We start from the raw sequence: 25,669 nt of genomic DNA on the forward strand, positions 1-25,669 counted from the left end.
AGCCTGGAGAAGGGGGTCCCTGACATCTCCCCACCTCCTCCATGCCCGGAAGTGCACCTGCCCGCCCCTCCGGAGTGGGCCTTCCTTGTCTGAATCCCCAGTGAATAGGCCAAAGGACCAGCTAGCTAGTGAGTACCCAGCTCAGTTTACAACTTATTGAAACTCTCTAAGCTTCATCCCGCAGCCGGAGCGCAGAATTCAGCCAGGGCAAATCCTTGGGGGTCGCACGCGGGGCGGGGGGTTGGGATGGGGAAGTTTTGGAAGTAGGTGGAGGCCTGTCCGCGCTCAGGGCAAGGAGGCGCCAGCAACTGCAAAACGAAAGATTTTTATTGAAAAATATCGTGGCCCCTTTTCAAAGCTGCGGGTCCCTGCGCAAAGAGAACTTTGTGGCCACAGTCCGACCGGGCGGGCAAGTAGAGGTGGTCACCCCAGTTCCGCGCACCAGAGGGGCAAGGTTTCAAAGGTTCGTGCCGGCAGGCCCCTGGGCTCCACAATCCCGCTCCCCGGGCCGAGGAGGGCTAGCAGCTGGGGAAGGGGGCGCCGGGCGGGCCCCTCCCAGTCCAGTGAGGGAGCAAACTGGCATCTGGGGGGCGGGGGCTGGACTCCGATGCAAGGCTGCACGCAGGACTGGTGGGCGCGCCAGCTTGTGGGAGTGGTCGGGGCTTCCCGCGGTCGCCCCATCAGACGTAGTCCTTGCGGTCGTAGGCCGTGCCGGTGCTAGTGACGGGCCCGGTGGAGCGCGGCGCCGAGTAGACGATCTTGGTCCGCGCGTAGTTGTCGCGCGGCGGGCAGGAGCAGCAGAGCAGCGCGCCCCCCAGCAGCTGCAGCGCGGACGCCGCCCAGCCCACGTACAGGGCGGCGCCCATCTCGCGCTTCTGAGCCTCGGGCACCAAGGGGTTGTAAAAGTCCCGGATGATGGTGTTGGCCGACCAGGACACCGGCACGAGGGTCAGCAGGGCGGCCAGCAGGAAGAGCACGCCCGCCACGATGGTGATCTTGGCCTTGGCCGTGTCGTCCTGCACGCAGTTGGTGCACTGGGCGCCCACGAGCGCCACGAGGAGCCCGAAGACGGCCAGTAGGATGGCGATGACGATGAGGGCGCGGGCCGCCTGCAGGTCCTGCGGCAGCGCCAGCAGTGAGTCGTACACCTTGCACTGCATCTGGCCGGTGCTCTGCACCACGCAGTTCATCCACAGTCCCTCCCAGGTGATCTGCGCCGTGATGATGCTGCTGCCGATGAAGGCCGTCACGCGCCACATGGGCAGCGCGCAGCACACGATGGTGCACAGCCAGCCCAGCACGGCCAGCGAGGTGCCCGCGATCTCCAGGCCCATGGACATGGCTGCCGCGCCAAAGCCGGCTCTGCCGGGCGGCTCCACGTGCGGGACGACGAGGGTCCGGGGCCGCTGGGGCCTGGGCAGGAGCCGCGGTGCAGCCGATGGACTGACGCCCCGCTTGACGGACGGACGGACGGACGGACACAAGGGCGGCGCGCGCTAACGGCTCCGCTCTCCCGGCTGGCGCAGCGGCTGCGCCTGCACCTGCCCGTGGTTTTGTAGGCGGGCGGCTGCGACTGGGCTGGCCCCTAGGAAGGGGCCGGTTAGTCTTCGATCCCGGCCCAGCGCTCCGGCGGGGGCGGGAGGGGCGGAGCCGCGCTCTCCCAGGCCTGGGGACAGTGACGTGGCCCCTCTTCTCCTTTCACTAAAGCGCCCCGGGAGGAAGCACTTGGCCAGGAGTGGCTCAAGGCGCCAGGGTGCGGGCTGCCGAGAGGGCGGGGCCGAGATCTGCGCCCCAGCCCCTCGCTCCTGCCCACCCCACCCTCGCCCCAGAGCTCGGAAAGGAATTCTCCGGGGGATGGGGTGAAAAGGACAACCTGCTTGACACTCCACCACTCTACCCGCAGCAAGGAGGAGTGGGGAGGGGGGCGCTGCTAGCGGCCGGGGATCCGCGGGGAAGGGGCGGGCAGTGTGGGCGTGGCCAGCCCGCTGTGGGCGTGGCCCAGCTGTTTACCAGAGTGGGCGGCTGTCCCCGGAGCTGCTCACCTGCTCCTGGTCCCCCTGGCCTCTGGGCAGCGCTCCTCCCTGCGCGCGCTCTCGGCCTGATCCAGGCCCCTGGGACTGCCAGTCCTGGTCGTCTGGACTCAGAAGCGGGGGACAGCCCGCAAAGGCGCCCTGAAGACACCCCTGAGCCAGTGCTGAACTCAGATTCTCTAGCCCTTCCTCAGTTCCCAGGTCTTCACCCTCACGGTGTCCCTGGATCTCTTTCGCTGAGCTGGCCTCGCCTCCTAGAAACACCGCACCCGCACCCTCCTCCCACAGAGCCCGGGTCCTAACCCCGGGGGAGTCAGTACCCACGTTATTGAAACGATGGTGAAAGACCTTTGATCCCGGCAAAGGTGGGAAGTCAGAGACATTATCTCTAAGGGCCTTGCTCCCACACCTGAGCTATCCCTCACCTTGCTCTCTGCCCTACAGAGGTGACCTGGGAGATTCTGTCCCTCACTTCCCCTCTCCTCAGGGCCCCCACCCTTGCCGTGTCCACTACAGGGATCATGTAGAGACCACATGGCCCATTCTTTCCACCTTTCAGCTTTTTGCTCCCAGCCAGGCCTTCCCCTGACCACACTATTTAAAATCACAGCCGGGAATTCCCTGGCTGTCCAGTGGTTAGGGCTCCATGCTTTCACGGCCATGGCCAGGGTTCAACCCCTGGTTAGCACAAGGTAAGGATCCCCCAAGCTAGGATCCCACAAGATTCCCCGAGGGCCATGTGGCCAAAAAAGAAATAGATAAAAATTTAAAATCACAGCTATTCACCCCACAATGTCCTGTCCCCATTTTTATACTTTACATTCCTTTTAGCATTTCACACTGCCTGTTATTTGCTTTCTGCTCTGGTATGTCAGCTCCATTGGGACATGCAGAATGCCCCCAACCAGGCAAGGGTTTCTGATGGTTTTATTCACTGCCAATGTCTCCAGTGTCTGAAACCATGTTAGGTCCTGAAGACAAAGTTGATGTAGTGACTTTTAAAAAATTTTTTTACTTATTTGGCTGCGTGCACAGAATCTTCTTTTCAGCAGGGTAACTCTTAGCTGGGGCATGAGGACTCTAGTTCCACAACCAGGGATTGAACCCTGGGCCTCCTGCACTGGGAGTACAGAGTCTTAGTCACTGAACCACCAGGAAAGTCCCTGATCTAGTGACTTGAATGGAGGATAAGCATCACTTTCTTGCCTTCCTGCAACCTTGTCTGCCCCGGGGGTGCCCCCTCCTCCTGGCATGAATGCCTGGTAATGGGATATTACCCTGTTACCTGCCTTTGGAATCTAGTCGGAAACTTGGGCACTTTGAGGTGAGAGGAGGGACCTCATGGAATCGGCCCTAGGGGTTTTCCTGCTTTGTCGCATCTCTCAAATTATAGGCTTGCATCCTGTGTCCTCTCTGTGAATGTCCTAGCCCTGGGGTGAGGTAAACAGGGTCAAGGCCCATGGAAACCAGGGTCCTACTTCTTGCAGGAGCAAAGGTCTTGGGCTGGGCCAGCTGGGGCTGGGCTGGGCAGGGCTGGGAGTGCCTGGCCAGAGGGCCCAGCTGGTGCTGGGTGTGGGTTGCCCTGGAGGAAGTTCTTGAAGTCCAGTGAAGTGCTGGTTATTGGGCTGACTTTGAGGCAGAGGAGTGGCCATGGGGGCCTGAGACCAGATGCTTTTGTCTCGAGAGTGGGCTTCTTACTCTTTGTGCTGTGAGCTCTATCTCTTGCTACCTGCGAGGCCAAGGAAAGTCACACCCCCGCTCCTCACCTCAATTTCTTCTTCTGCAAAATGAGGAAACTGATGTCTACATGATCTACCTCACAGCGCTGTGATGAGTACAGAGGCAACGTGAGCATATTGCAAATTAAAAAACAACAAGGGCTGGACAGGCCAGTGTGCAGAGAAACTGTGTGAAGGTGTGGGGTTTAGATGGATGGACCTGAATTGGAGTCCGCCTCCACTCTCACCAGTCCTGTGACCTTGAGCAAGTCCTCTCCCACCTGGAGCCTCAGTTTCTTCATCTGTGAAGAGGGGTTTATTCTGAGTTGCTTGGGTTTGGGGTACAGGCAGGAAGAGGTGCCTTGTTCCTGAGTGAGGTGGACCTACTAGGTTGGGCTGGGAAGAGATGAGGCCAGAAGGACAGAAAGTTTCATGCCCAGGGGCCAAACTTCAGGAACTCTGCAAGTAAGACTTTGGCTCTGGGCAAATAGCTTCAATCAGCTTTTTGCTTAATATCGTCCATGGTCCTTACAACTCAGTAATAAAAAACAAATAGCCCAATTAAAAAAAAAATACAGTCAAAGGATCTGCATAGACATTCAGAATAGACAAGGAAGATATCCAAATAGCCAAGGTGCACGTGAAAAGTTGTCGGACACCAGTAGTCATCAGGGAAACACAAATCAAAACCACGAAGAGATACCACTTCACACCTACAAGGATGGCTAGAATCAAAAACACGATAACAAGTGTCACAGAGACTGTAGAGAAACTACAACTCTCCGACAAAGCTGATGGCATTGTTCAATGCTACAGCTGCTTTTGAGAACAGTCTGGCAATTCCTCAAAAGGCAGAGTCACCACTTGTTGTTTAGTCGCTAAGTCGTGTCCAACTTCTTTGCGACCCCATGGACCGTAATCCGCTAGGCTCCTCTGTCCATGGGATTTCCCAGGCAAGAATACTGGACTGGGTTGCCATTTCCTTCTCCAGGGGATCTTCCCAACCAGGGATCGAACCTGCATCTCTTGCATTGGCAGGCAGATTCTTTACCACTGAGCCATCAGGGAAGCCCCCTGGCAGAGTTATACTGTATGACCCAGCAATTCCATGATTAGATATTTACCCTAATAATGAGAAATGGAAGATACAAAGAGAAATAAAGAACATATCAAGAAGAAATAAAGAGAAATGGAAACATGTGTTTACCAAAGAATTCACACACGGGATTCCCTGGTGGTCCAGTGGTTAAGAATCCGCCTGCCAGTGCAGGGGACATGGGTTTGATCCCTGGTCCAAGAAGATCCCACATGGTGCAGGACAGCTAAGCCTGGGTGCACCACGCTACTGAAACCTGGGTGACTAGAGCTTTGCAACAAGAGAAGCACCTGCAATGGGAGGCCTGTGCACCCCAACAAAGAGTAAGCCCACACCGCTCACCACAACTAGAGAAAGCCCACACACAGCAACGAAGACCCTGTGTAGCCAAAAATAAAATAAATAAATTATAAAAAGCAAAACCAAAAGGACTTGTGCACTAATGTTCAGAACAACATTCCTAACAGCCTCAAAGCAGAAACGTCCTAAATGTCGGTTGGTGAATGAATAAACAAAAAGGAGTATGTCTATACAATGGGATATGATTCAGTCACAGAAAGGAATAAAGTTCTGTTCTGTGGCAAAATGTGGATGAACCTTCAAGACATTATGGTAAGTGTGTTGCAAGGAATGGTGTGTATTATGTGAGTTCATTCATAAAAATGATCCAGAGTAGGAAAATCTATTTGAGATAGAAAGTAGATCCAATGGTGCTGGGGTGGGGCATTGGAGGAAATGGAGATTGATTGCTAATGGGTACAGTGAGAATATCCACTCCAGTATTCTTTTTAGGGTGATGAAAATGTTCTACAATTGATTATGCTGATGGTTGCATAGCTCTGGGAAGATACTAAAAAACCATTAAATAAATTGTGAAATGGTCTATAAATCATATCAACAAAGCTATTAAAATAAAAACCACTATGGTGCTTGGGCTCCAAAATCACTGCAGATGGTGACTGCAGCCATGAAATTAAAAGACACTTGCTCCTTGGAAGAAAAACTATGACCAACCTAGACAGCATATTAAAAAGCAGAGACATTATTTTGCCAACAAAGGTCTGTTTAGTCAAAGCTATAGTTTATTTAAATAGTCATGTATGGATGTGAAAGTTGGACTGTAAAGAAAGCTGAGCGCCGAAAAATTGATGGTTTTGAACTGTGGTGTTGGAGAAGACTCTTGAGTTCCTTGGACTGCAAGGAGATCAAACCAGTCAGTCCTAAAGGAAATCAGTCCTGAAACTCCATTGGAAGCTGAAACTCCAATACTTAGGCCACTTTTGGTGAAGAACTGACTCATAGGAAAAGACCCTGATGCTGGGAAAGGTTGAAAGCAGGAGGAGAAGGGGATGACAGAGGACGAGATGGTTGGATGGCATCACCAACTCAATGGACATGAGTTTGAGCAAGCTCCGGGGGTTGGTGATGGACATGGAAGCCTGGCATGCTGCAGTCCATGGGGTTGCAAAGAGTCGGACACAACTGAACAACTGACCTGAACTGAACTGATGGTGCTTGGGGCCCACAATATTTGTTGGTGTGGTGTGTGTGACCCCAGAAGGTGGGAATGAGGATGGGATGAAGCTGTCTTTGTATGGAGAGCTATGACTATGGGTAGTGCGGGAGTGCTGTTGAGAGGAGGGTAAGGCTTGGGGGCTCCAACGCAGTGCTTGTCTCTCCCTTCTGTTCCTGAGCCTCTTGTCCAGAAACAGCACCTTGACCCAAGATGACACTGATGCTCCAAAATCCCTCCAGTTAGTGCCCAGTGACCATTGGAAGGAGAGCACTGAGGCTGTCTTGATCTAGGAGAAATTCTTGTAGGAGGAGGTTGGGCAGGAGTTGGTGGAGAAGACTTTGCTTGGTGAAGGTGACCAGGTGTGCTGGAGTGAAGTGTGTGTGTGTGTGTGTGTGACTCCAAGAAGCAAATGCTAGAAAAAGAGGAACTGAAAGAAGAGTTTCCACAGCTAGGAGATTAACCTGTTCCCCCACCCAGTGTCCACCCCCCAGAAGTAGCCATCAGGGCCCCAGGGCCTGCCGCTCCCATACTGTGGCCGTGGCACCCTCCCCATCCCCCACCCCCCCAGCGCACTCAGTCTGGGCTCCTCCTCTGCCCAGTGGGCACTCTGTACTGAATTATACCATTGGCTTTCTTGGTTCTCTAGCTTGCAGATGGCAGACTGTGGGACTTCTTGGCTCCTATAGCTGCCCAAGCCAATTCCTCTAATAAATCCTCTTTTACATATTGTGGCTCAGATGGTAAAGAATATGCCTGCAATGCAGGATACACGGGTTCAATCCTTGTGTCGGGAAGATCCCCTGGAGAAGGAAATAGCCACCCACTCCAGTATTCTTGCCTGGGAAATCCCATGGACAGAGGAGACTGGTGGGCTACAGTCCATGGAGTCCCAAAAGAGTCGGACGTGACTTAGCAACTAAACAACAATAACAAGTATATTCTATTAGTGAAACTCTACTATTGTGGTAGAATTCTTTAACTGACACAGAGGCACACCTTCTTTTATTGCACTTCACACTACAGTGTGCTTTCTTAAGTTGAAGGTTTGTGGCAACCTGGACTGAACAAGGCTATTGGTGCTGTTTTTCCAACAGTATTTGCTCACTTGGTGTTTCTGTGTCATATTTTGGTGAAATATTTCAAACCTTTTCATTATTATTATGTTATGATGATCTGTAATCAGTGATCTTTGAAGTTACTATTGCAAAAAGATTATGACTTGTGAGGCTCATGAAGGTTAGCCTTTTTAAGCAATGAAGTATTTTTATTTTAAAAAACTTTTTGCCGCACCTCAAGACATGTGGGATCTTAGTTCCCCAACCAGGGATTAAACCTATGCCCCCCGCAGTTGAAGCAGAGTCTTAAGCACTGGGCTGCCAGGGAATTTCCAGCAATGAGGTGTTTTAATTTTTTTAATTTATTTTTTAAATTAAGGTATATACACTGTTTCTTGGGCTTCCCAGGTGGCACTAATGGTAAAGAACTTGGCTGCCAATGCAGGAGACGTAAGAGATGTGGGTTTGATCCCGGGGTCAGGAAGATGCCCTGGAGGAGGGTATGGCAACCCACTCTAGTATTCTTACCTGCAGATCCCATGGACAGAGGAGCTTGGTTACAGTCCATGGAGTCCCAAAGAGTTGGACACGACTGAAGCAACTTAGCAAGCACACACGTTTTTTTAGACATAATGCTATTACACAATTAACGAATACAGTGTAGTGTAAGCATAGGGGCTTCCCAGGAGGCGCCAGTAAAGAATCCATGTGACAGTGCAAGAGATGTAAGAGACTCAGTTTCGAGCCCTGGGTCCGGAAGATCCCCTGGAGGAGGAAATGGCACACCACTCCAGTACTCTTGCCGGGAAAATCTCATGGACAGAGGTCCATGGGGTCGGAAAAAGTCAGACCTGATTGATCATCTGAGCACTATATAGTATAAACGTAACTTTTATAGGTGCCAGGAAACTGAAAAATGTGAGTGACTCACTTTATTGCTGTATTCGCTTTATTGGGGAGTCTGGAACCAAAACTGCAATTTCTCTGAAGGATGCCTATATTTAGACTCTTTACATTTAAGGTAAATATTGCCATGTTAAAGCTTGGTCTAATATGTTCACTGCAGCTTTATTTACATTAGCCAAGATACAGAAACAACCTATGGTGTATATATACAATGGAATGTTAGCCATTAAAAAGAACAAAATCTTGCCATTTGAGACAAGATGGTTAGATCTAGAGGGTATTATGCTAAGTTAAATAAGTCAGAGAAAGACAAATACTGTATGATTTCATGTATGTGTGGAATCTAAAAAATGAAACAAGTGAACTCACATAACAGAACAGAAACAGTTATAAATACTGAGAACAAACAGGTGGTGGCAGCGGGGAGGAGGTTGGGGGAAGGAAAGAAATAGGTGAGGAAGATTATGAGGTACAAACTTTCGATTGCAAAAGGAATGAGTCATGCGTGTGAAATGTACAGTGTGAGGAACAGCAGTCAATAACTTTGTAATATCTTTATATGGTGATATATCCTAACTAGACTTATTATAGTAGTCATTTCGCAATGTATCGAACCAGGGTATTGTGTAACAGAAACTAATACAGTATTATAGGTCAATTATATTTAAAAAACAAACTCATAGAAAAGGAGATCAGATTTGTGGTTATCAGGGCAGGAGCCGGCAGGGGGAATTGAAGGAAAGCAGTCGTAGCTCAGCTGGTAAAGAATCTGGCTGCAATGCAAGAGACATGGGTTCGATTCCTGTGTTGGGAAGATCCCTTGGAGAAGGAAAGGGCAGCCCACTCCAGTATCCTTGCCTGGAGAATCCCATGGACAGAGGAGCCTGGCGGGCCCCATCCATGGGGTCACAAGAGTCGGACACGACTAGGCGACTAAACCACCAAACCACCACAGTCAAAAGCACAAATTTCCAGCTTTAAGATAAATTAATACTAGGGATGTAAATTACATAATAAATATAATGAATATTGCTATGTGTTATATATGAAAGTTGTTAAGAGAGTAAATCCTAGGAGTTCTCAACACAAGGAAAAAAATTATTCTCTATGTCTTTAATTTTGTGTCTGTATGAGATGATGGACATTCACTAAACTTACTGTGATAATCATTTCACAATGTATGTAAGTCAAGGTTTTCCTGGCGGCTCAGATGGTAAAGAATTTGCCTGCAATGTGGGAGACCAGGGTTCGATCCCTGGGCAAGGAAGATCCCTTGGAGAAGAAAAGGACAACCCACTCCTTTGGACAGAGGAGCCTGGCGGACTACAATCCATGGGGTCACAAAGAGTCAGACTAGACTGTGTGACTGAGCACACATATACACATATAAGTCAGACCATTATGCTGTACACCTTAAACTTACACAGTGCCAACATCAACCATATCTCAATAAAACTGGGAGAAAAAAACCGAAAAAAAAAAAAAAGCTGCGGCCCTCGCCATGCACCACTAGGAGTTTTAGGGCGGCCAGCTGGATGGTGACCACGACGAGGGCACCAGGTGCCCTTGGGTCCAGAGGTCCCGAGCTGCTCTACCTTCCCTCCACCTTTCAATCTTCTTATGCCTGTTTTATGTATAAAGTCCAGGGGTTTTGGCTGTACTTGGCAGAAGGAATAGGGCCACGTATGTCTATTTCATCTTGTCAAGAGTGAAAGTTCCTGGGACTTCCCTGGTGGTCTAGTGGTTAGGAATCTGCTTTGCAATACAGAGGACATGAGTTCAACCCCTGGTCAGGGGACTAAGATCCCACATGCCTTGGAGCAACTAAACCCATATGCTGCAACTCCTAAGTGTCACAACTAGAGAGTCCATGAGCCACAACTAAAGATTCCGTGTGATGCAATGAAGACCTGATGCAGCCAAATAAATAAATAAATATTTTTAAAAAGGAGTGTAAGTTCCCCAACTGTTGTCTTTTTTTTTTTTTGCCTCACCATACAGGATCTTAGTTCCCCGACCGAGGATCGAACCCATGCCCCCTGCAATGGAAGCGCAGAGTCCTAGTCACTGGACTGCCAGGGAACTTCCCCCCCAACCGATTTTCTTTCACTTGGTTCTCTGTACACTTATTCATTACCTGCTCGGCTCCTGTAACCACTTGAGTTTAAGACCCCTAAGTTGGCCTTTGTAGTTCAGTGTTTTGGCCTTGGGTCTCCTACTGGCGACCAGAATGAGAAAAAGGAAAAGAAAAAGAAACCGCAGGGAAGCTCAGTTGGGATAGGCTGGGGCTGGGGGCACTGCAGGAGAGAGGGCTGGGAGACCCCGGCCCCCAGCCCCTGCATGGTGCTCGTCCTCCCCCTCACTAAGCCTCCCTTCCGGGAACGGAGGGTAAAGGGCTCCGTTGACTTTTAAGTTTATTTAAGCCTTGGGGATCTTATCATATCTGGATCCTAACAGCACAAAGTTAAACAAAGCAGCTTCTGAGGCCCAAGGAAAGAGTGGTTGATTTAAGATAGGGCTCTATCAGAGGTTATTCAACCCTTAGTGCCTCCCGCCTTATCGCTGACAGGGGCCATGATCCCCAGCCAGGGCAGTCCCCTGGCATTCTGTGCTCCGGCTAAGCTCCAGCCCCAAGGGGAGTCTTCTGGGAAAGGAGCTCAAATAACTTTGTCAGTTGATGAGCAGCCCTGTCGGGGCCAGGCAGCCTCTTTATCCGCCAGCCTGCTCAATGCGCTTATAATGACAGCAGCCACTGTGGTAGAGAGGTAGGGGGTGGGAGGACATGCAGGGTTTTCTCTCACCAAGGCTGATCCCAGTGCCCATCGGCTGCAAAGCAACACCGATCCTGAATCCAATATGGTGCCATCCTTCCTTAGGGGCCAGCCAACCCAATGTGACCCCCGTCACTCCAGACCCCTTCTGTGGTGAGGACGTTGGCCATTTGTCCATACACTCATTGATGCTTTCTTGGGATCTGGATTTGTTTTACTTGAGCATCATGCTTCTGCCAGTACCACCATTCTTGAACTTATTCACGCCTCATATGCTGTTCTTGTGAATCTTGCAATATTGCTTCTGACCTAGAAGCTGCCATACAGCAAAAGAAGTACAGGGAGATGTCCCTGCTTTCATCATGATCCCCACCATCTAGAAGCATCTGGCTTTGCAGGATGCAAGGATGAAATGACCCTTTGAAGACAGCTGCGGTCCACCTGGGAAACAAAAGCGTGGGAGGTTGGACTGCCATCTCAAAAATGCCCTTATACGGTGCCTTTTCTCCTGTAGACAGAACATATGTGCATTGGGACTTCCTCCTCTCCTGGTCTGCTAAAGAGGATTCAGTAATTGCACCAAGTTTCCCCTCACCCCTCCCATCTTACTGATTGTAAGGAGAAAGGGTTGCTTGCTGGGAGAAAGGCATTGTAGATACATATAATAAAGGGTTGAGATGGACAGAGGAAGAACAGAACTTTTTAGACTAGGAATGAAAGAAAGGTTTGGGAGGGCAACTTCCAGAAGATCTGCTGAGGACCAACAGAGGGGTGTGGGGTGTGAGAGGAAAGGAAGGTATTTTTCACCTGTATTGTGGTCGACCACATATTTCAATACCTTTGATATCTTTCAAAAGGCAAGGGTGGGGAAGGGAATAGGGAGTGAAAGTGTTAATCACTCAGTCGTGTCCAACTCTTTGAGACCCTGTGGACTGTAGCCCTCCAGGCTCCTCTGTCCATGGGATTCTCCCGGCAAGAATACTGGAGTGGGTAGCCACTCCTTTCTCCAGAGGATCTTCCGGACCCAGGGATAGAACCTGGGTCTCCTGCATTACAGGAGGATTCTTTACTGTCTGAGCCACCAGGGAAGCCCCAGGGGGGAGTGAGTAGGGGGTTCCTATGTACTTCTAGTTCAGGCTGTATAAATGTGACACTGAGCCTAGACTGCTTTAGGATCTAGGATCTCAGTGCTATTTGAGGATCTTGGAACTGAGGGGCAAAAATGGGGGAGGCATCACCCTGAGGTACAACAATGACCACTGTCAAGAGTTTTGTTTCCTGAACTCTGCTGAAGGGAGGATGCTCTCCTGGGGGGTTGCATGATAACAGGCCCACTACAGTGAAAGGGAGGGGGTCTCCTGACCATTTGGGGTTCCTTGGGCCCCTACAAGAACAGGCAAAGGAGGATCGCTGCAATGGCTGAGACAATCGACTCTGACCACAGAGGGTAAGTGAAATCGCAGTTAAGAGATGGGAGCATGGGCAATTGTGTAGAGCTCAGGGACCCTCCTGGGTGTCTGCGTGTTGCCATCACCAGTGGTAAGTTGTTCAAAGAAGACCACTGCCACCCCAGGCAGGACCACCAAGTACAGGTCATCTCTGTGGGAGAAGAACGCTGGCCCAGCTGAGGAGCTGCCAAAGTCGAACTGTGGAGTGAAGGAGGGAAGGTACAGCCTGGGATCGGCTACAGAAACCAAGATGGCATCCCACCGTCTTGCAGCTAGCCTGCAAAATTGCCCTCCTCCCTTGGAATATATTTTTTAAAATTATAAGGGGAGTTCCTTGGTGGTCTCGTGAGGACTTGGTACTTTCACTGCCATGGCTCAGGTTCAGTCCCTGGTTGGGGAACTGAGATCCCGCAAGCTGCAAAGCACAGCCAAAAAAAAAGAAGACACACCACCAAACACACTGGTAAGTACAAAGAAGAACATAAGAGATACCCACGGGGCCCCACCACTCAGATTTAGCAAGTCGTTACATTCTTATTTGGAGAAGGAAATGGCAACCCACTCTAGTACTCTTGCCTGGAGAATCCCATGGAGGGAGGAGCCTGGTAGGCTACAGTCCATGGGGTCGCAAAGAGTCGGACACGACTGAGCGACTTCACTTTCACTTTTCACTTTACATTCTTATTCTTATTTATTTATTTATTTTTTCCCCCACCACATGGCATGTGGGATCTTCATTCCCTGACCAGGAATCAAACCTGTGTCCCTAGCATTGGAAGCACGGAGTCTTAACCACTGGCCCACCTAGGAATTCCCACAAGTCATTACGTTCTGCCAGAAACCCTTTGCACCTCTTCCCTATGCCACTCACTTCTCTCCTTCGGGGTAATAATATCCTGAAGTTGACATGGCATCTTCCTGTTCAGTTTTACGTAGTTTTCTACTTGGGTATATATTCATTCACAATATATAGAACTACCTGTGTATTAAACATTCTTACATGGGCAATCTTACATTGTACACCTCTATCCAAGGAATTCTCCAGGCAAGAATACTGGAGTGGGCAACTGTTCCCTTCTCCAGGGGATCTTCCCTAACTAGGGATCGAACCTGGGTCTTCCACATTGCAGGCAGATTCTTTACCATCTGAGCCATCAGGGAAGCCCTATATTGTACACAGAATTTGACAATTTGCTTTATTCAATGGTGTTATGGCTTTGAAATGTACACAAGAAGCTCCAGTTCATTCAATGTAACTGCTGTGTGGTATTTCATGTCTGTGAGAATGTCACGGTTTCCATTCATTCTCCTCTTGGTGAGCACTTGGATTATTTCTGTTTTGCTATTTCAAACATGTGACATACATCCTTGTAAATGCCTCCAGGTGCCTATGTATGAGTTTCTCTAGAAGTGGAATTTCTGGATTGTAGGGTTTAGGCACCTTCCACCTCACCAGGTGTTGCGAAATGATTCTAGAGAATATTGCCTGTTAGTCTTAGACACTCCCTTCAGCACAGAGTTTCTATTGCTACACATCTCTGCTAAAACTTGGTAGCATTCAGATTTTTGTTTTCTCTCATTCTGTGGGTGTCAAGTGGCATCTCCTTATTGTTTTAATTTGCATTTCTTTTTTTTAATTTGCATTTCTTTTTTTTTTAAATTTGCATTTCTTTATTCATGACACTGAGCCTCTTTAATTTGTTCATTGTTTATCTCAGCATTGTCATCTATGAGCTACTCACTGATGGAATTTGCCTAGTTTTCTGTTGGAATGTTTTCCCCTTTTCTTATTGATGTGTTGAATCTGTTTATATGCTCTCAGCATCAGTTGATTGTTGCCTGTGTGTGTTAGTCGCTCAGTCGTGTCTTACTCTGCTACCCCATGGACTGTAGCCTGCCAGGCTTCTCTGTCCATGGGATTCTCCAAGCAAGAATACTGGAGTGGGTTGCCATTTCCTCTTCCAGGGCATCTTCCTGATCCAGGGATCGAACCCAGGTCTCCTGCATTGCAGACAGATTCTTTACCATCTGAGCCACTGGGGAAGTCCTGATTGTTGGCTATATGGCAGTAAATATCTTCTCCTGGACTACAGCTTATCTCTTACCATGTTTAGGTTATCTATTGTTTCTTTTTTGAGGCATAAAATACATTTAGCGAGGTCCTTAAAATGCACAAATCTTAAAAGTACAACTTGAAATTTTTACACTTGCACATATTATGTGCCCACCACCCAAATCAAGATATAGAACATTTCCATAACCCCAGAGGGTTTCCTTAAGTCCCATCCCCCTTCTCCCCAGAGGTGGCCATTTTCCTTTTCCCTTTAAATTAAAAAAAAAAGACATTTATTATTATTTTTAAATTAAATTAGTTTATTTATCTGGCTGTGCCCCGTGGCATGTGGGATCTTAGTTCCGCCACCAGGGATCAACTCTGCACTTCCTGCAGTAGAAGCACAGAGTCTTAACCACTGGACCACCAGGGAAGTCCTGTGACCAGAGGTAGCCACTTCCAAACTCCTGTCACCATGGATCACTTCTGCTTCTTTTTGACCTTTGTAGAAGTGGAATCACAGTGCGTACGCTTCTGTATCTGGTTTCACTCAGTATAATGTGTGTGAGGTCCACTCATGTTGTGTGTGTGTATTCTTTTTCATTGTTGTATACCATTCCGTTGTGTGACTCTGTCACAGTTCCTATCCATTCTTGTGAGCATTTGGATGGTTTCTAATGGTTTTTCTGTTACATACAAGATGTGGCACACGCCCTTGTCCTCCAGGTACACATACCTGAGAGTTTCTCTAGAAGTAAAAATGTTGGGTCATAAGGTGTATGCATCAACCACGCTACCAGATATTGTGAAATGATTCTCTAAAATTGTCCCAGCCAACTCTTTCTTAAGCATGTTGGAAAGTTTCTGATGTACACATCTCTACCCACACTGGGTAATACTTTCATTCTTCTGTGGATGAGAAATGTAATTGTAATTTGCCTTTAGAAGTAAACTAAACATCTACATGAGAAGAAAACTGTAAAACTTTCAGAAGAACATAGAGACTATCTCTATTTCTTGGGGCTGGAAAGCATTTCTAAATATGATACAAAAGTATATTAAATAATTGATAAGTTCGAGTACATTTTAAAAACTGGTGTGATAAAGGACAATAAAAATTAAAAAAAATAAGCTAGGTAATTTGCCATTGTAATTTGCCTTTCTCTGATTGTTAGTGAAGTTGAACACTTTTATGTAGTCATTGGTCATTCCGGTTTCTTCTGTATATTGCCAATTCATAGCCTTGGTCTATCTTTCTAATAGGTTGTCTTTTCTTTATAGATTAATAGAAATTTCTTACATATTCTGATTACTAACCACTTGTTGGCTATACAGATTTGATATGACTTATTTTTTAAAATAGATATTTATTTCGTATTAATTTTTGCATGCAAAGTCTTTTTTGTGGCATGTGAGGCGCTTGAGCTATGGCATGGGGGATCTAATTCCTGACCAGGTGTCAAATCCAGGCATTGGGAGTATGAATCTTAGCCACTGGTCCACCAGGGAAGTGGTGCCTAGCTTATTTGTAAAAAAAAAAAAAAAAAATTATTGTCTTTTATCATGCCAATTTTTTTCTTTTTTACATACTTTTGTATCTTGTTTAGAAACACTTTCCAGCCCCAAGAAATAGAGATAGCTCCTGTTTTCATCTAAAATTTTTATAGTTTTCTTCTCATGTAGATGTTTAGTTTATTTCTAATATCTACATTGTTGTTATTGTTGAGTCCCTAAGTCACATCCGGTTCTTTTGCAACCCCATGGACTGTAGCCTGCAAGGCTCCTCTGTCCATGAGATTTTCCAGGCAAGAATACTGGAGTGGGTTGCTATTTCCAACTCTGAGGGATCTTCCTGACCCAGGGAGAGAACCCGCATCTCCTGCATTGGTAGGTGGATTCTTTACCACTGAGCCACGAGGGAAGCCCATATATCTACAAGGAGACCTTTTTGAGAAGAGACAGGCCCTGCCGTGGGATGTCTCAGTCTGAGGCAGATAATCACACATACTGGGAGCAGATGTCACACCAAGGAACAAATATGGCCCCTGTACTCAGGTGCTGGGGATTCCAGGGGTGATTGGAGAGGTAATTTTGCAGCTGGCTCTTTTACATGGACACCTGTGCTGAGATACCGCAATTACGTGTGTTTTCTGAGATGGAGCCTAAGGCCAGGAAAACGATTAGGTGCAGGAGGCACCTAAGGAGGCAGTGAGGACAGGGGTGGTGGCATCTTAGAATCTTGTGATACTTGGCCCTGGGCCAGTTAAAACCCGCTCTGTCCTTTCTCTTCTCAGCAGCAAGGTTGGGGTCCCCCGCTACCCTCGTTCGGCATCCCCTCCACCTCAGCCTCCCTCATGAGCCTCTTAAACTGGCCAGCTGAAAAACCAAATTGGTTCAGGGCCAGCGGGTCAGACTCACCCACCCCTGGGGCCGGCTGAGTCTGTGAGCTGGTCCTCAGGCACTGGGGGCTGTGTTTGGCTGTGAGTGGTGGAGGTGGGCTGGGCCCTGGAGGCTCTGGGGGTTGCCGCCGGTGGGGTGGGGGGTGTATTCATCTCTGAGTGGGGAGGTTTGGGTTTGGGTTTAGCCCGCGGGTGTGTGTCTGGGTGGGTTTGTTTGTGTTTGTGTTTGTGTGAGAAGGTGTTTGTATTTGTGTGTTTCTCTCCCAGGGTGTCCACAGTTCCGGGCAGGGTCTGTCCCTCCCTGTGAGTGATGGCGACGGCAGGAGACCTGAGGTAAGAGTGGCCGGGGTGGGGTGGAGCCGTGTCCTCGAGGCCTGGCCTGGTTGGCTGCTTTGGGGGTAATTCCCAGGCTCTGGGGTGTCATGAGCCTGGGAGGGAGGCATGAGTCACTCCTCCCCTCCCACTGCCCTAGAGAAACTTCTTCCCTGTCCCCGGGGCCAGGTTTCGCCAGAAGCCATAAAGAGGCCCTGCGTAAGCCTCTTCCGTTTTCAGGTAGGTGGCTGAAACCCAGCCCGGGAGCTGCCTCGGAGCTGAAACGAGGGCGCCGCCCAGATGGGATCCAGCAGCCTGGACCCACCCTTCAGGCCCTCCCGGGTCTTTTCTGTGTCCTGAAAGTTCTGTCCGATTCCGGTAGGCCCGCCGCTCACTGAGCCCTCCCCTCACCGAGCCCCTCCCCTCATTGAGCCCCCTCCCCTCACTGAATCCCTCCCCTCACCGAGCCCCTCCCCTCATTTAGTCCCGTCCCCTCAGAGGCCCTCCCCTCACTGAGGCTCCCCTCTCTCACGAAGCCTCCTCCCCTCTCTGAGCCCCCTCCCCTCACTGAGGCCCCTCCCCTCACGAGGACCCCTCCCCTCACGAAACCTCCTCCCCTCACTGAGCGCCCTCCCCTCAAGAGGATCCCTTCCCTCACTGAGCCCCCCCTCCCCTCACTGAGGCCCTCCCCTCACTGAGCCCCCTCCCCTCACTGAGGCCCCTCTCCTCAAGAGGACCCCTTCCCTCACGAAGCCCCCTCCCCTCACTGAGCCTCCTCCCCTCACTGAGCCCCCTCCCCTCACAGAACCCCTCCACTCACGAGGACCTCTCCCCTCCCCTCCCCTCGCTGAGCCCTTCCCCTCACGAGGACCCCTGCCCTCACGAGGACCCCTCTCCGAGTCCACTCTGCGCCTCGTCTCTTCATCAAGCTCTTTTTCCCTGGGGGTCCACGGGCGTAATCGGGGGCGGGCGGGGCTCAGAGCAGCGATGGGTTGCGCCTGTGCCAGCTTGTCTTCCGTCTGGCTGGCTCTCCAACGCATCACGAACATGAGGGCCAGTGTTCCCGCCATCTTCCCAGGCCCAGGGCCTGGATGGGGAGGAGGGCAGACCAGGGGGCTGTGGCTGCCATCACCCCGGGGGGCTCCTGGACAGCCCCTGCCTCCCCTCCCCTTCTTTCTCTCTCCTCGCACAGGCACACGTTCACCTGCCTACCCGTCCTCCCCACACATACCACCCTCCTCCGTGGAGGGCTCGGGAGGAGCCCCCCTCCTCACTCCTGGGCCCCTGGTTCTCGGGTAGGTCGGAGCCCTTAGTCTAGGCACCCCTGCCCCTTCGGACCCGACAGACCCCCGCGGGGTACCTGGGCTTTCCCCGGGGACTTAGAGGCGGGCTGCAGTAACGCCCGACTCCACTGGGGGGCCCTCCTCTGCTGCTGGGGCCACAGCCGTCCATCAGGTATGGACGGTTGGACCTCACAGTCCTGCCCTGGATGGCCGCCTCCCCGGCCTCTGCCTCAGGGCCTCGGCCACACTGGCTGTGCCCTCCGCAGACACCCAAGGGCGTCCACCTCAGGCCTGTCCAGCTGGGCCCTCCCTGGGAAAGATGGGCCTCTGCCATGCATATAGCACTGATCAGCTTTTATCATCAGAGTGAAAAAAATCTGTAAACCCTAATGGCTCACCATTGAGCCCTTTCCCTTCTCTGAACCCCAACTTAGGGGTACCTTGCGCAGCCTCATCAGTTTTCTAATGGCCACAGCTCTTTATTCCTTCACCTTCTTTTCTGTGCATGTAGATTCAGGCGTGTCTGACTCATTGGGATCATATGGACAGTAGCCTGCCAGGCTCCTCTGTCCATGGGATTCTCCAGGCCAGAATACTGGAGTGAGTTGCCATACCCTCCTCCAGGAGATCTTCCTGACCCAGGGATCAAACCTGGGTCTTTCACATCTCCTGCATTAGCAGGTGGCTTCTTTACCACTAGTGCCACCTGGGAAGCTTACTTTGGCAGCGGGGATTTTTGAAATTCCCATCCACAGGTGGAGTATGCCTCAGAGGCTGCAGTGGCCACAAGCAAAGACATGGGGGTGACACCTGAGAGGGCCACACGTGGCGACGGACACACAGCCATTGTGTCCCCCTCCACCTCACTACCCTCTTCTGGCATGCGGCACCACGACCAGGGCCTCTGTCTCCTGGCTGGGCATCCCAGCTCATTCTGGACAGGGGGTCGGGGGAGGGGATGTTGCCTAGGACAGGCAACCTGAATTTCCACTATCCTGCTAGGTCCCCCCACTCTTTACCCCAGCCCTGCACCATCTGACCACTCCTGCGTGTCCACAGCGGGACTGGCAACCCTTGAAGACAGGGCCTGACAGTTTCTGAGTTTCTCTCCAGCTCCAGCAAGCTGGAGTTCAGTCACATCTCGAAAACAAACAAATTTGAGCATCTTAATGCTTTTTGCAGTGGTTACACACACTGCTGGGTTCAAATCCCGCCTCCACGAGCTGTGTGACCTGGTGGAAGTCACTTTAAATGCTCTAAGCTTTGGTTTCTACATTAGTAGACTGGGACGGTATCCCCCTCCCTCCCCTTTTTCAATGTTTATTTTTCAAAGAAAAACAGCAGCAGCCAATTGGAAACCTGTGTATTCTTCAATTCCAGTTTTGTTTAATTTAGAAATGACTTACTGATCCACTGTTTTAAACGCTCCTCTTTCCTCTTTAAATATTTATCTTTTACTTGTGTTGAATTCTTCAAAGGAGATTGTTTCAGTATATATCTCCAGGTCCTTGCTTTGCTACTTTAACCAAATACATAAAGAAAAATAAAAATGCAAAACGCAATTCCATCATGCACTTGTGCACGTTAAGGGCTCCAATCATCAAAAATAGAAAAGAGGGGACTTCTCTGGTGGTTCAGAGGCTAAGACTCTGCACCCCCAATGCAGGGGGACCTGGGTTCCATATCTAATCAGGGAACTAGATCCTACGTGCTGTAACTAAGAGCTCACATGCTGCAACTAAAGATCCCACGTGCTGCAACTAAGACACAGAATAACCAAATAAATAAAAGCAAAATATTTTTAAAAAATAGACAAAGGAAAACTTTTTGGAACAGCCAGTTAAGTGAATTAAAAAAAAGACTCACATGAATTTGGCTTCGTTGGGGCAGAAATCCATTCCTATTATCCATCTCATCACAGGGTTGTGCAGGGTAACAGAGGTTTTGTGGGGCCTTCCTGGCACCTGATAGACATTTGACAAGTGATCATTATTATTTTGGGAGAAGCTCTACTGATAAATTGGGTTGGCCAAAAAGTTCAATTTGGTTTTAAGTAAAAATAAAAGACATATTTTGGGGGACTTCCCTGGTGGTGTGGTGGCTAAGACTCTGAGCTCCCAGTGCAGGGGGCCTGGATTCAATCCCTGGTCGAGGAACTATATCCCACGTGCCTCAACTGAGACTTGGTGCAGCCAAATAAATAAACAATACATATTAAAAAAAAAAGACATAATTTTCATTTTTACCAAGAGCTTTACTGAGCAATATAAAACTGTGGTGCTAGAGAAGACTCTTGAGAGTCCCTTGGACAGCAAGGAGATCAGACCAGTCAGTTCTAAAGGAAATCTACCTTGAATATTCATTGGAAAGACTGATGCTGAGGTTGAAGCTCCAATACTTTGGCCACCTGATGGGAAGAGCCAACTCACTGGAAAAGACCCTGATGTTGGGAAAGATTGAAGGCAAGAGGAGAAGGAGGTGACAGACAATGAGATGGCTGGATGGCATCACTGACTCGATGGACATGAGTTTGAGCAAACTCCGGGAGATACTGAAGGACAGGAAAACTTGACGGAAAAGAGTCAGACACAACTTAGCAAGTGAGCGACAACAGTTCACTAACTGAACGAACATTTTGGCCAACCCAATAAGTCACATACTCTACAATCCAATCATTTCCAGTGTGTAACAAAATGGTTTTTAGTCTATTCAGAGTTAGGCAACCATAACCACAGTCAGTTTTAGAACATTTTCATCATACCTAAGAGCAGCCCCATACCCTCTATGACCCTACCCCACGTCCTCTCCAGCCCTAAGTCACTCATCTATTTGCTGTCTCTGTAGATTTGCCTGTTCTAGATGTTTCATGGAAACAGAATCATGCACTATGTGACCTTTCTCGCTGACACTTGCATTTAGCGTGTTTTCAAGGTTCATTCATGTTGTAGCATATATCAGTACTTCATTCCTTTTTATGGCTGAAAAATAATTTCAATGAATGAATATTGCCCACTTGGTTGATCAGCTCATCCTCTGATGGCCACTTGGGCTGTTTCCTCTTTGGCTATTGGAATCGTGCTGCTGTGAACATTCAGGTAGCTATTATTATTAATAATATAGATACTAGTATATAATACATTATCAACATATTGTATTATTATTAATATATTGTGTTATTATTAATAATATATTAATTAATAAGATAATGAGGCCTGAGCTCTCCAGACTGTCCAGAGCACATAGAAGGGAAAGAGCCGGGGGGGTGTCATTTTGTACCAGATTTATCCCAGAGGGAGGTCCCGGGCCACAGAGTTACATGGGATGGGGGGGTCACCTCCCCATCAGCAGGGAAGCCTGGTGTGTACAGATATGATTCAGGATATGAATGCGGAGTAGGCTGGGCCAGACTTTAGTACAGGGGAAGGATTGTTGGTGCCTGGGTTAGACTTCTGTGGGTGAGTTGGGGTTGGGAGCAAGTGGGTATGGAGGGTGAAGCCTGTAGGAGGCCAGCGAGGAGGATGAGGAAACAATGGCTGGTGTGAGTGTGTGTGAGTGATTATTGCCACATCAGTTCGCCTTTGCTCTCTCCCCTTCCCCATTCCCAGCAGCAATAGGTCAGGCTTGGGACTGGGGTGGGGTGAAAAAAGAGTCAAGGTCCCCCTGAGCTTGACCTTGAGGGAAAGGCCAAGGTTAAGAAGAGCTGGGAGTTGGTGTTCTGGACTGGGGACAGGAGGAATGGATGTGGGAGAGACTCCTCCATTGGGACGAAATGACTATGGGGTGTGGGTGACTTGAGAGTGTGCCCTGTCAGGTGTCAGAGGAAGTTCCTACTGTGTGCTCCTACTGTGCATCCGCCACTGTTCACAGGATTCACCTTTTAGTTGACAACTGTAGGGTTCCTGGCCAGTGATTTCTGATGCCTGGGTGTGGCCGGGAGGTTACCGAGCCCTAGGCCCTGAAGGGGCCACCCACACTGGAGCTTGGAGGTTTCCAGGGCAATCAGGGCTTGGCCTTGACTTATGATTCAAGAAAGTATTTCTCTCAATGTCCTGGGATGTTGAGTTTCCCTGATCAGAGATGGAGCTGCAGGAAGATCTGAGGTTGAGGACATTTGCTTCATATTGAAGAAATGTTAGCCAGCCTGGCAAAGAGCTGGAATGAGGTCGGTTAAAAGAAAATAAACACACGGGACCCTTGGTGTACACCCGCGTGTGGTGGGGCAGCTTCATGCCGATGTGTGTGGTCTGAGTGGGCCCTGGGGGTGGACGGCTGTGGGGAGATGCTGAGGGGCAGTGACATGAAGCCAGTGGCAGCTGGCCAGGCCCCCAGGCACCTGCAGTCCCTCAGCATCATCGGAGGGAGGCAGGGAGTGGACAGGCAGAGAAGGAAGGGTGGGACCAAGGGCCTTGCGTGAGCTCTCAGGCCCATGACAGAAGCTCAAACCATGCAGCTTAAGCCCTGCTATAAAGCACCTTGAAAAGGAAAAAAAGTTCAAACTAACCACAAGCGTGGCTGCTCCCAGCTGATGGGGCAGGTCGGGGCCGGCTGCACCCTTCCCCAGGGCTAGACTGATCCAGAACTGGGAGCCAGCAGAGAATGAGGGCTGGGCCAGAGGGTATACCTGGCAGTGGCACAAAGATCTGCCTGATGAACTAGGCCCCAAGCGGGCCAGGGGTCAGGACCTGTGGGTGGTGTCTCCCCCATCCATGCCTGGAGGCACTCGGACAGGAGGAAGTCTGGAGGGGCCCGAAGGCCAGGCCTGGGAGACTTCTCGCCAGGAGGAGAGTGCAATTAATATGATCTCTGAGTCACCTGGGGTTGGGGTGCCCCTCGTGATCCTTAGACTTCTGGTTTGGTCCCTGGCTTGTCACCACTGACTCACTGGCTACCTACCTGGGAGTAGTACCCTGGCTGGCCTACTGGTTTCTCTCTTCCTCTCAGTGTGTCATGGAAGCAGAGATAGCTTTTCTGTAAGGCGGAGTCATCAGGTGTAAGCTGCCCAGGCTGCTGGGAGGGAAAACGTGCTAGGTTCCAGGGTCCTCTGGGTTCTCCATGGAGTTCTCATTTCATGTTCCAGAGGTCTCCACTGGAGGGATGAGGAGGAGGTGAGTCAAGGTGAACCCAGCCCCTGGCTCTGTCCACTGGAGAGCTCAGTCTGTCTTGACCTGGGGCCAGCAGGGCTGCTGTGGGGTCAAGATGTCCCATAATGTCCTAAGGCTCCATCCATGTGTCTTCTCATCCAGTTAAGAAGTCACAGCTAGCTGGGCCTGCCCTTGACTGCCCATGACTCCCCTGGGCCTCCAAGCTTTGAGCTGGGTACTAGTGGTTTTTCCTGATGTGCCCAACGTGCCTTCCAGACTCCACAAGCCCCCCAAAAGGCCCCCCAGTCTCCCTGACCCTCTTTTTAGAGAACTCTCTCCTTTCCATACACTTCCATGCTTTTACTCGCCTTTCACAGCTCTCCTCTCCCCTCTCCCTCCTCCAGGAAGTCTGCCTTAGGCCTCAAGATGCTGCTGCCTGTGGCTCTTCCAGAGACCATAGAGTGGCTTCTCTGGGCTAGGGAATTGTCTGTGTAGATCAGGGGGGTCTCAAGGTCAGCTGTCATTCATTTGCTCAGTTGTGTCCAATTCTGTGAGCCCATAGACTGCAGCACACCAGGCTTCCCTGTCCTTCACCATCTCCCAGAGTTTGCTCAAATTCATATCCATTGACCTCAGGGTCAGGCACCAGCTCAGTTCCCCACTGTTCTCAATATTTTTGTGCCCCTGGAATGTCACCTGAGTTCTCCAAGCCTTAGTTTTCTCATCTCTGAAATGCCCTGCATGGTTTTGTAGTGAGATACGATAACTTGCGGAGAAGGCAATGGCACCCCACTCCAGTACTCTTGCCTAGAAAATCCCGTGGACGGAGGAGCCTGGTGGGCTGCAGTCCATGCGGTCCTAAGAGTCGGACACGACTGAGCAACTTCACTTTCACTTTTCACTTTCATGCATTGGAGGAAATGGCAACCCACTCCAGTGTTCTTGCCTGGAGAATTCCAGGGACCGGGGAGCCTGGTGGGCTGCTGTCTATGGGGTCGCACAGAGTCGGACACGACTCAAGCGACTTAGCAGCAGCAGCAGCAGCAGCAGCACAATAACTTGTCATAATACTAAGGCACGTAGCCCACTCCCTGGCCCAACTCTTGCTGACCAGTGGGAAGAGAGACCTGGTTGGAAGGAGGATTCTCTGGCTGGGGGGTCGAGGCGGGGAAGGTATGGACTGGGCAGGACTGATCCCTCCAAAGGGTTATTGGGTCCTCAGGGATCCCCTGGCCTTTAGGTCCTCTTCTTCCTCTGCCTATGGAAAACAGAAATCTTACAACCAGGAGACAGGGGTTGCTCTGAAGTGAGGTAGGGGGAGCAGGAGGGAGGGATGGGTTGGGGTAGGGGGGAAGGAGTTTTCCTGTCCCTGCGATGGACCCCTCTGAGAAGTAGGGGACAGCTTGTGAAGAGCAGACAGCAGGGTGGGATGGTGGGGATGGCTGCAGTCTTGCATAAATACAGGCTCTTTAAAACTGCCAGGCAGAAGCTCGACTCAGGAGGACTAATTTAATGGAAAGTAATTAAAAACCGCTGGCTCAGTGGTAAAAAATCCACCTGCCAGGGCAGGAGATGCAGGAGGGGCAGGTTACATCCCTGGGTGGGGAAGATTCCCTGGAGGAGGAAATGGCAACCTATTGCAGTATTCTTGCCTGGGGAATCCCATGGACAGAGGAGCCTGGCGGGCGACAGTCCATGGCGTCGAAAAACAATTAAAAACTCATTTTCACCCATCTTTCAGTCTCCTCCCCTTCACAGAACCCTTCCCCCGCATCTGAGCCCCTCTCTCTCACCAAGCCCATTCAGAGCATCTGCAACCCCTACTCAGCCCCGCCTGGCCTGCGTGCGCTCTCTCTTTCTCTCTGAACCCATCTCCACCCCAACCCCATCCCTCATCCTTCCATCCTGTCACGGGAAGTGCTGGCCTTGCCTGGACTATGGGACTGTAACCAGCAGCAAGGTCTTGCTCCTCCTCCTTGGAGATGCCACCCCACCCCCCGC

General features: G+C 50.2%; 1 protein-coding gene across 1 annotated transcript; it reads right to left on the reverse strand.

The window, feature by feature from the left end:
- Positions 1-309: 309 nt before the first annotated feature.
- CLDN3 (claudin 3) lies at positions 310-1,944 on the reverse strand. Its single transcript, XM_086374550.1, has one exon. It carries the CDS (start codon positions 1,338-1,340, stop codon positions 681-683), a length of 660 nt encoding a protein of 219 aa, XP_086230676.1. The 5' UTR covers positions 1,341-1,944; the 3' UTR covers positions 310-680.
- Between the last annotated feature and the right edge of the window lie 23,725 nt (positions 1,945-25,669).

The sequence above is a fragment of the Bos grunniens genome, chromosome 25 (genome assembly GCF_055505025.1).
Source record: "Bos grunniens cultivar Pamir isolate PY7600 chromosome 25, Bosgru_T2T1.0, whole genome shotgun sequence".
Classification (NCBI taxonomy): Eukaryota; Metazoa; Chordata; class Mammalia; order Artiodactyla; family Bovidae; genus Bos; species Bos grunniens.

Coding starts and splice junctions, on each gene's coding strand:
- CLDN3 (XM_086374550.1), bottom strand. CDS start 1,340: ATGTCCATGGGCCTGGAGATCGCGGGCACCTCGCTGGCCGTGCTGGGC.